The sequence below is a fragment of the Dermacentor variabilis genome, chromosome 3 (genome assembly GCF_050947875.1).
Source record: "Dermacentor variabilis isolate Ectoservices chromosome 3, ASM5094787v1, whole genome shotgun sequence".
In the NCBI taxonomy this organism is placed as follows: domain Eukaryota; kingdom Metazoa; phylum Arthropoda; class Arachnida; order Ixodida; family Ixodidae; genus Dermacentor; species Dermacentor variabilis.
In genome coordinates, this window is record NC_134570.1 from 102,437,502 (window position 1) to 102,448,332 (window position 10,831).

The 10,831-nt window shown below is 46.0% G+C and overlaps 1 protein-coding gene across 2 annotated transcripts; it reads left to right on the forward strand.

Moving 5' to 3' along the window:
- The first annotated feature begins 620 nt into the window (after positions 1–620).
- Positions 621–2,808, forward strand: LOC142576118 (uncharacterized). Of its 2 annotated transcripts, none has more exons than XM_075686073.1 (3): positions 621–724; positions 1,890–2,598; positions 2,690–2,808. In XM_075686073.1, coding segments are annotated over exons 1-3 (750 nt in total). In that variant the 5' UTR covers positions 621–685; the 3' UTR covers positions 2,692–2,808. The 2 variants fall into 2 exon arrangements, with proteins under 2 accessions (XP_075542188.1, XP_075542187.1); XM_075686072.1 differs by having other exon boundaries at positions 671–724; positions 1,878–2,598.
- The last annotated feature ends 8,023 nt before the right edge of the window (positions 2,809–10,831 follow it).

A 10,831-nucleotide genomic window follows, 5' to 3' on the forward strand; every position in this document is an offset into this window, starting at 1 on the left:
GTCACAACAAGAAAAAGACTATAAGAAACCCGAATTTGCGCAGGCACCTTGACCGGGCTCGAACCCAATCTGCGAAAATGCAAAAAAACTAAGTAGCCTTGTTATTCTCATTGCCTGGTTACTTTCTTTCTTGTCCTCTCTGAAACTCTCCCTTCAACGTATCGATAGCACAGATATTTCGATCTAGCCTCATCACTATGTAAACAAGAATATATTGATTTAAAGTTTGATGGTAAAGATGCAAGTGGTGCGGATTGGAACGCCAAAGAAAGCGCTCACTGGCTCATCCTAATTACCTGCCGCACTGTATCGCGAAAGAAACTTACACTGCATGGGTAATTGACCACTGGCCGCGTCTTGGCTGTGGCTCCCTCCTCTTAGGCACAACATCTATGCAAACACGGTGACAGAAAAAAAAACAGAAGTATTAAAAGAATGCCCGCTGACCGCCGTCCTTCAAGCCGTGCAACAGGAGGTGAGGACCGCCAAGAAAGCGCTTGCTGTTAGCAATCTAACTGGTTGCGAAAAAAGGCATGCTTCAATTTTTTTTGGCCCACGAGCAAAGACGCATATTAAGGGTGGGCGTTCACTTTCTCCTCAACTTCCGCTGGGGAATGGTTTGCTGCTGTTTCTTGCCGGCCAAGAGCCAGCTATATAAGCTTAGCCTCGGGACAAGACCAAACAGATGCTTCTATTCCTCCACCGGATTAAGACCGACAGCATGGTGAGTACAGAGACCCAGGTCTTTACGTGAGGGCAGATGATTAAATTGAGAGATTTCCGGAGATAGCCATTAAACTTACTTTGGTATCTTTTCAAACTCTGCGACTTAGCACTTGTAACGCGAAAATGTTTTTACTGAAAAGCTTTCATTCAAAAGCAGAACTGGGTAATTGCTTTCCTTGTAGCTCCGGGAAAGAATGAACTATCTCGCATAGGCGTCAAAAGATCAAATTAAGAAATAAAAAGCATGTTTATGTGAAACTTTGAGGGTGGTAATCTTAATTGGACCGTTTTATTGCAACAAACGAAACAACTTGAATAATTCTTCATAAATGATTTTCCATTTCAGCATAACGACTTTCTGACAAAACATAGAAAAACAATATAGAGCAATGTGGCTCTCGAAGTATGCTACATACGAATATTATGTTAATAAGGAAGCGGTTTATGAAAACTGGACAATTAATAAATCACGAAAGTTACACCTCCATATTAGCTACGGTTACCGCACACATCTGCCAATCTTGCCCAAAGCAGAGGCAATAGTGTGCCTGTATAAGTCGCAGAATAAGCCAGAAATCCTCTGCAGCCTTCGATAACTGAAAGCTTAACATGTAGTTTTATTTCTCCGTAGCTATGCTTTTAACGCTGAAATAAAAATTTTCCTTTTTTTCTGTTTGTTTGCATGTCTTCCTGGCAATAAAAACATACGTTATAGCTGATAGAAATATAATAAAATGTCTTCGCACCCCAAATTACAGTATAGCATAAATCGGTACCCACGCAACTTAAATCTCAAATTTTGGGCAATGCAAAGATAAAGAGAAGCATAATCATGACTTCGTATTTAAAGAATACCTCTATGAGAGCATGCATGTTTAGTTCAAGTACTAATGCCTTGCGGTACAGAACTACGTGGAATAATACTGAGCAACGCTTCTGCCCCCCCCCCCAGCTTTGTAAACCACAGAAATACATATTACCAAGAAACGTTAACGTAAGATACGCGCGTAAAAAACGACAGCCACAGTTTACCCCTTATATCCAATATAATCATTAATATAGATACGGGATTTCCGAAGTAATCCCATATACCATTTTTACAGTCGACGGTTGGCAATCAACTGTTTGCAATGGCACCGTCTCTATAATAGTTTTCATTTCAGCTTTGCGTCAGCCTCCTCCTCGCCTTGGCCACCAGTGCCTTCGCTGGACACGTTTCCGGTGGCTATCGCCTCGGCTACGGTCTCGGCTACACCGGCCTCGGCCTCTCCCACTATGGTCTCCAGCATGGAGTCGGTTACTCTGGCCTGACTGGATACGGCCTTGGGTACGCTTACGGTCCAGCTGCCAGCTACGCCGTCGCTGCCCCAGCTGTGGCCGCGTACGCTGTGCCAGCCGTCGCTAGGGTTGCCACCACCTACGCTGCCCCAGCCGTCACTAGGGTAGCCACCACTTATGCCGCCCCAGCTGTGACCAGAGTCGAGCACGCCGCTCCAGTCGTTGCCGCTGCACCAGCCATCGCCTATGCCGCTGCTCCAGCTGTCGCCAAGGTTGCCACCTACAGTGCTCCTGCTGTGACCAGTGTTGTCCGCACTGCTCCTGTGGTCGCTGCTGCCCCAGCCGTTGCAACTTACGCGGCGCCAGCCGTCGCTGCTGTCCACCACGCTCCAGCTATTGCCGCCGTCACTCACGCTGCTCCACTTGTCGGTGCCTACCACGCCGCCGCCCCGGTATACGGCTATGGCGTCAGCGGCATCGGCTACGGCCTCGGTCACTACGGTTTCGGTCATGGTCTTCTAGGCTATGGTCTGAACTACGGCTATGGCCTCGGCTCCCCCTTCGAGTACGCCACTCTCCTGCGCAAGAAGAAGTGTAAGTGCTCTTTTGATTGCTGTTTATTTCTGCCTGTTTGCCTTTTGCAAGGGCGCGTGACGTTATTTCTTCCTGAATTTTCTCATTTCAGAAACGTCTCCTATTCGCGACGCTGGAATGGACAGAATGCACACAGGAAAGACAGAACAGTCTTCGACGGTTCGGTTATTTGTAATCACGGTAGCGGAACAATAAACTATTTGCACGTGAGCTTCTGGTCTTACCATTTAATTTACTTTATCACTTCGTTGCACCACATTTAATCGAGTAGGATATACAGCGAGGTAATGCGTCCTGAAAGTAGCACCTCTAGGCGACAAATGTAAACTATTTTGTTTTTAGATTTTTATTTTGCTCTCTTTTGTTTTAAGAGTAATTAAGATACTTGGCCTGATTACCTTTAACTTAAATATATACAGCACAAATTTTCTTCTACGATTGGTAGCTAATAATTGTTGACGTACCCAACAGGAATGCATTCTGAGGCTACATCAGTTTCGAGATAATAATTGCCGAAGTGTCTGAAAAAACGCATTGGTGTTCGAGTCAGTTTTCTGCATCAATGCATAAAAAAGCGTTTTTTTTTTAATGAGAAAGGCAACAGGAACTCCAATGCCTTCTGTGCATACTTTGAAAATTAATATCTTGAAACTTGCATAGTCCTGAGAATTCGTTCCAAGTGGATATGCATTGAGAACAATCTACAATTGGAAGATTATCACTTGTACCGTAATATAAATAATTAGAAACCTAATTGTCCATAATTATAATAATATTCGTTTCAGCACTTCTATTTCCGTATTAGTATTGGCCGCCTCATCAAGTAAATTAGATCAAGGTTTAGAATTGTGCTGTCCACCACAAGCAAATTTTTTATGACTCCGTGCAGCTAAATTAAAAGGCACCCGATGTGCTACAGCTTCAACGACAACTCGCTGACTCAGGTACAACATCATCGCAGCGCAGCATCCGCTCTCTATAAATGCTTGATCTTCAATGGATACATTCACACATTCATTGCGGCTTCATTTGCTCACGTCCCTACTTCTATGGCGAAAAGACAATGCAACGTTAAGTGCTGGTGAAATTTGGATATTCTTTGCTGACTAAGGGCTTTAACTAAAATATTGTGCTGAAACAATCGACGATGATTCTCAAAATAGGCGATTAGCCTGAACGAACAGACCAAGAAACGAGAGCGCGGCAATTAACGCAGAGACGACACGGTGCCCTGCGCTGGCCGTCCCGATAGCCCTCCAGGTTCCTGTTGCTCGCTTAATAATAATAATATTTGGGGTTTTACGTGCCAAAACCACTTTCTGATTATGAGGCACGCCGTAGTGGAGGACTCCAGAAATTTTGACCACCTGGGGTTCTTTAACGTGCACCTAAATCTAAGCACACGGGTGTTTTCGCATTTCGCCCCCATCGAAATGCGGCCGCCGTGGCCGGGATTCGATCCCGCGACCTCGTGCTCAGCAGCCCAACACCATAGCCACTGAGCAACCACGGCGGGTACGTTGCTCGCTTAGACGTTTAAGGAGCGAAGTGTATACCTTGGGCGGTGTTCTTGAATACGAGGCGTTTTAGGCTTCGAGACGCAGAGAAAGTGTGCCGCCGGACAAGAATACTAGCCAGAGAGGCACTACTTGCTTCGCGCGAATTGTTAGTTGGCTACAAACATGCAAGCCACGGGTAAAAAAATATCACTCGTTTCGACGCCGCGAGAGCCGCAGCTTTCCGAGAAACGTCAGCTTGCACTTTGCCGTTTTGATGATATGTTTCAACCGCATCAGTTGTGTGCGAGCGCCACTTCGAGTAGCATTTCATTAAGCAAATTGCCTAGAATCCGAGGGTAGATCTGCAGCTCATGAGCGGCACTGTTTCTTCCATGCTGCCCAGGCTTACATATAGGACGAAATTGTCGCAAGAGGAACAACTGGACCTCGGCGGGATGCCGGGCCCTAACCGAATCCTTAAGATGCAGTGAGCCATCTTACACACGCTTCAAGCAAATAAAATGCAGACGAGACGTGTGTCTAGCTGCTGAAGAACAAGTATTTGTGCACGAGTGATGAAAGAAACCTACTGAAAGACGTTCGTCTAACTCATTCTTTGTGAGAGGCGCGACCAGGTCTCGCCAACTACTACGACAAATATCAACAGCCCCATTGCAGCAGAAAGTGTCGCTTCAAGTGTGGCCGCCGCTGTTCAAAGGCAAACGATTGCTGCATGCATTATCTCTAGCAGATCTTCATTCATTTCTTCAGCTCAAGCCTTCTGAACGCTTCTGAGCAGTGGAAACTTGAACTTACCGACCGCATCATCAATCCAGTGTATTATTTGCTAGCACTTCCATATCAAGAGCAAGAGCTTGGCTCCTGAGCGTACAACAGCAAAAAACCACCTTACGCTACGCCACAGTGACATTGCCGTGAGGCAGCCCCGAATTTCATTTAGAACTACGGTATAGTGCCTAGAATAGGAATACAGGTACTTTGCTGTAAAAGTATGATTCTGTTCGTTTACGTGTACGACTAAAGAATTACCCTATTTCATTCAACTATACGTATATTAGCATGCAGAGTCCGAGCTATCATTTTGCATGCTACTTGCTACTTCTCTCATGGAGATAACCAAAGGTCATCGCACATATTAAAACAAGAAGAAACTTTATGAATGAATAGTCCGGCAGTTTTTGCTATGATGACCTCAGGTGGCGGCTCGAAGTGCTTGGACGCGGGCGGCACCTTCGGCTTGCAGGACGGCCCAGAGCTGGTCTGCCAGCTCTCAACTTTTGAGAGCCGTCTCCCAGAACTTGTGTTTTTTTTTTGCACAAGAACAAATTCATTTTTTATTCTGAAAAAGACATTGCTCAATTTATATTCCAAAGGTGTGCAGCTCCGCACACATTCTCATGCATCTCATCTGTAATTGCACCCATAAGCGCAAGAAAACAAGGCCAGGGAGTTTATTTTTATGGTTATCAATATTTATTGAGTGGTATTTTACAGTCTTCGAAGCCAAGTCACCCCTATTACTCATTCCTTGGCATAAGAATACTCCGACCCTGCGCGAATTTCTTTCGCGTACAGCACATACGTACTGCTTCATAAAACAATTTTTGACCCACTGTAAAAGAAATTATGAAGGGCCATTTCATTCGCGCAGAATTTGTGCTCGTCTGCGCAGTCTAAATTTTGGCGTGTTTAGCGAACTAAACAGCGATATTTTCGGCCTCTTGAACCGGCAAGCATACACCACCCGGACAACGAAAGCATCTTACTCTCGCAAGTGACAAGGCTTCGCCGCGTTCAAAAATCCATAAATGTCCATGATCAGGCTGTGATGACGGTTTACAGCTTAAGTTCAGTAGTAAACATGCTGCAGTTCCGCTATAATACGGCCGCAGCAGCACATGACGCGCACAGCTTGTGAGAGGCCTTCGACCGAAGCGCTACGTTGGTCGTCATCAAGTGGAGAAGCGCTGAACTATGCTTCCCGCCTGGAAGACGGCACACCTACCCACATAGCCACTGCAACGCCGTCGACGATTCGTTGGCCAGTGTAAAAGAGAGATGTGACAGTTAAGCAGGAAATCCGTGGTAACTGTTTGACACACTGGTGGACACCTCAAACGACGGAGCGACGTGGTACGATCGAGGCAGCGGCGGCCTCCCCTCCTCCTCTCACTGGCTGCGAAAGAGCGCTGAGAGCACGCGCCCTTTCCCTCTTCTTGCCGCTCCGAATGAGCGAGCGATAGTGCGCCTCCCACCTCCTTGCCGCCCCTCCTCGCTGCGAGAGCGCGACGTGCATCCTCCGTTACGCTCCTCCCCCCCCCCCCCCTTTCAAGACAGCACTTACCTCTTCACCCAAAATCACGCACCCTTTCTTTTCATCAACAGTATCATCAGTCTATTTTTATAACCTCTGCAGGACGAACACCTCTTCCCGCAAAACTGCAATAACCCATGTCCTGCGCCGATTCCGCAACTGATACCTTTCTCTAGGCGCGTTTCAACGCCTTGCCTCCCAGAACTCTGACCTACCTAAGGAAGTTTAAGTGGACCTACCATCGTACCACGGATAATAGACTTTCCTACAATGATTACTAGAGGGATCTCTCGAGCCACCACAGAAATGATGGGTAGTAATTGGATTTGCCTAATATTCGTGCTTGTAAAGTCAGACGTTCTTCTGCCTTCGTTTATTCATGAATATGACTGACGTTTCTGAACATGTTGCTTCAGTTACGCCTCCGCCTCCAAAAGATATTACGAAACACGTATTGTCCATTTTTCTCACAATCCCTAACATGTACAAAAAGTCTGATATGCCTGTTTCGGCAATACTCCAGTTCATCCAGTCTCACATGTTTGAAAAGTTTCAAGATTATATTCAAGTATTCACAGCTGCATCTGTACACAGCGACGGTCAAGGCGCATCTGCAACTTTTTTGCCCTTGGACTCAAGTACGGCGTATCTTTCAGATACGTCTTCCAACTTCGTCAACAACTGCGGAGCAAGCAGCGATTAATGTTGCATTGAAATACGTGGAAGAGCTGCTAACTACATCGAAGATTGCCATCTTTACAAACTCCCGCGCTGCACTTAGCAGGTTACAACGCAGTAAGATTGATTGTCGACTTGTGCGCAGCATCCCTGACTCTGCGAGCGAAATTTCATAACATGGGATATCTCTCATTGATGAGCGGATTCCTTCACACGTAGTAATCGCCGGAAATGAAGAGGCTGATCAGCTCGCTTCAACTTGCACTCATAACAACCGCGACTGCCCAGAAATATTGTGCAAGCTTGATGAGGCTCGTCTGCTGAATCGTCGCCACCTAATCAAGCAGTATCCAGACCAGCGCGTCGCAAATGGAACGTTCCCGCCCCGTGTTCGCGGTCCAGGCTTGCCTCGCCGCGCTAAAGCGCAACTAATCCAGCTCAGGGTTGGCTGTGTGAACGTGCACGAACGTGTATACAGACAAGGACGTATGGCGAGCCCATCGTGCACGTCTTGTAGTTGCTGGGAAACACTTCAGCACCTTATATTTAAGTGTCCCGCTTTCAGTGCGCACCGCATGTCGCTAGTGAGAGACTATCATCTCCTTGGCCTGCGGTGTACGACACTCGACGAATGTTTGTACCCCAGCGGTTCTGCGTCTAAACGTGATCAGGCTCATCACGCTCTACTTACTTTTCTAGAGTTAACTAACTTAATAATAATAATAATATTTGGGGTTTTACGTGCCAAAACCACTTTCTGATTATGAGGCACGCCGTAGTGGAGGACTCCGGAAATTTTTACCACCTGGGGTTCTTTAACGTGCACCTAAATCTAAGCACACGAGTGTTTTCGCATTTCGCCCCCATCGATATGCGGCCGCCGTGGCCGGGATACGATCCCGCGACCTCGTGCTCAGCAGCGCAACACCATAGCCACTGAGCAACCACGGCGGGCTTAGGTTCTCGTTTGTAGCGTCCAAATTATTCTATTCAGCGTTCTATAGCAGCGTGACCTTCGGTGGCAGGCCCCACTGTGTGTGATCTGTACTGTGTTCTACTGTATTCTTTAGATTTATCCTGGTGCTCTTCCTTTCCTCCTCTGCTTCCTATCTTCCATTTCTGTGTTGCCATTACCTCCCTTCTGAACAGTAGGCAGGTGTTGTGCCCCTTCCGGTGGCTGTTGCCAGCGTGCTCCTCGCTTTCCCTTTCCTGTTAATTCTATGTATGTATTCAAAACAAATAATAATAATAATAATAATAATAATAATAATAATAATAATAATAATAATAATAATAATAATAATAATAATAATAATAATAATAATAATAATAATAATAATAATAATTCGTTTATAGTCTTTATATGTCTTCATTGACGTAAATTTCAGAGCAATATACACTTTTCTACTTGATGATGTCTGAGGAACACACATGATTGCTTCTAATGGTATGCGGTTCATCCTGTCGAGGTGGTCATATCAAAATGCGCCAAGCACCTCAACGCGATGGCTTGCACGCGAGAAATTCATAAGGGCGGTCTATGCCGCTTGTCCAGACATGCGTTCGTGGCGCAATGGTTTCAATGTCGGGATTCTGTGTTAGAGGTCCTGTGTTCGAATGCTGTCGTCGGACCATTTCAATGTGTTGTCTATTATTGCGCAGTACTTTGCTGAAAGTGAAGACTTTCCAAGGTCAGGAATACCTTCGAAGCAAAAACGACCAAGTTCGTGCGAATCCCGTAGACACTAGCGCGAGCTTTGCCTCTAGTAATAATGGTACGAAGGCTATGCCACAGACCTACCATGAAAACGGCTGAAAGGGCCAAAAAAGTTATTCGACTTTAAACACAACGTCGGCCTTCTAATGTAACGAATCACCGACGCTAAACACACCACCACGTCACCTTTCACTTACTGTGCGAGACGCTCGAGATTCTGTTAGAGAGCACATTGCACTGACGCATAACATGGAAATTGCGTTTTCAGGTCACTCCAACATTAGGGACATTACAGGTAAACAAGCCAGTAATCTGGGCTCCGTTGAATTATGGAACCTCTGACCAAGTATGGTCATTGTAAACAGACAAACGCGGTACGTATACCACACGGTGACATTTGTGCTTGCTAAGGTATCTAGCGGCACACCGGCGCAAGAGCAGCTCAAACATTAAGTACAATCCCCCATACCATGGCTTTCAGTGAAACCTGGACCCAGTTTGGAGAGGCTTGCAGGTGCGTCATCTGAATGCGACTATGTGTAAGTGTGATCTGTATGAGGGTGTAATCGCTGCTAAGCGTTTCATGTGCATTCACCCAGGTCGCCTTAGTAGTTCCTTTTATGAGTGGGACGTCGGGAGTGGTGTCATGTTCCACCGAATTATCATCGTAGTTGGGTGAGTCCGTATCATTGAGAAGGGCACATTGTGCTTGTTGTATAGTGTGGAAGACGGATGTTTATTTGCGGTTCTTCTTCGCGTACCCCCTGGATGTGTGCGATGCATTCGAGTCTCCAGCTATTAAATGGGCAAAGTAACGTGCTGGCCGAAATTGGGCTATTTCTTGGGAGAACTCGGCCTTCTGTGTTTGTTATTCTTTATGTTTTTTTCGGGGGGGGAGGGGGGTTTGTACGCATTTGTGATATATAGACGATAGGATTCACTAGAATTGCCACTGTCCGTTGAATAGCTTTGTTGCGAATCATGTATTGTTGTGGCTACCAGGTTTTTTTCAGACCGAGATGACAAGTGTTGTTTGGGTGCCGTACTTTGCATAACCAGTGACGCTGGGCACCAGAACATCAGGACGCCGTTCCCGTGCGGCAATGTAGCGCATGAGCAATCCACTCTTGCGAGAGTAACCCCTACTGTTTCACAACCACAATAAAAAGGTTGGTTGTCAAGATTGCCACCAGCATCACCTTGCATCACACGTTCCATCATGAATACAACACTTTCAACGGACCATTTTATGTATATATGCCAGAAGACAAACTTTCGAATTAAGGAAAAAGTACGCATGCGCAAGTGTGGCCAATATCTAAAGCGCCCTCGCAGAAATCGTTGAAAACACCGATTTCCCGGGTTTCGGATTACATGGGCGATTAGCGCCACCACGCAATGCTCCGCTACTGGGGCTGATAATGTGCGCACAAGGAGATCAAACAAATTAAATCTATTTTGAATTCAACCCGATCCTGCTAATTCACTACGTTCTCAACATCCCGCAACGTTATGCTAGAAATATCCTTCTATAGACGAGGCCACGAAAAAATAAGAACATTTACGCCAGTATTTTTGTCACTCAATGTTGGGTTAGACGATGCTCGTGCAACTTCATTTGGGCTCATCGTCTTCGGTGCAAGGCGTTGGACTGAATGTATAATTGCATACTGTTCAACCAGAGGCCCACTTCCTTTTCTTTTATTAATTTTTGCACTACGAACGAGAGTGCAGCATGTGACCTGAAATGGAAATCAGAACCATTTTTCGAACATTCCAGTTTAAATGAAAGCTGAGGAAGGCGTACAGCAGGAGATACGTAAAACTATTACTTATTTCACGCGCACGTGCGCTTCGGCTGCTGGCGCAAAGAAAATTATTATTCTTAAAGTGTGTTAACGTCCCTCTCAGCAGCGGTAAAGGCAGGTTTATGACGTGTTCTCTTAGCCAACTATCAGGTATAAAAGCTCCCATTTCGCGAGTCGAAAACAGAAGCACCTGCTC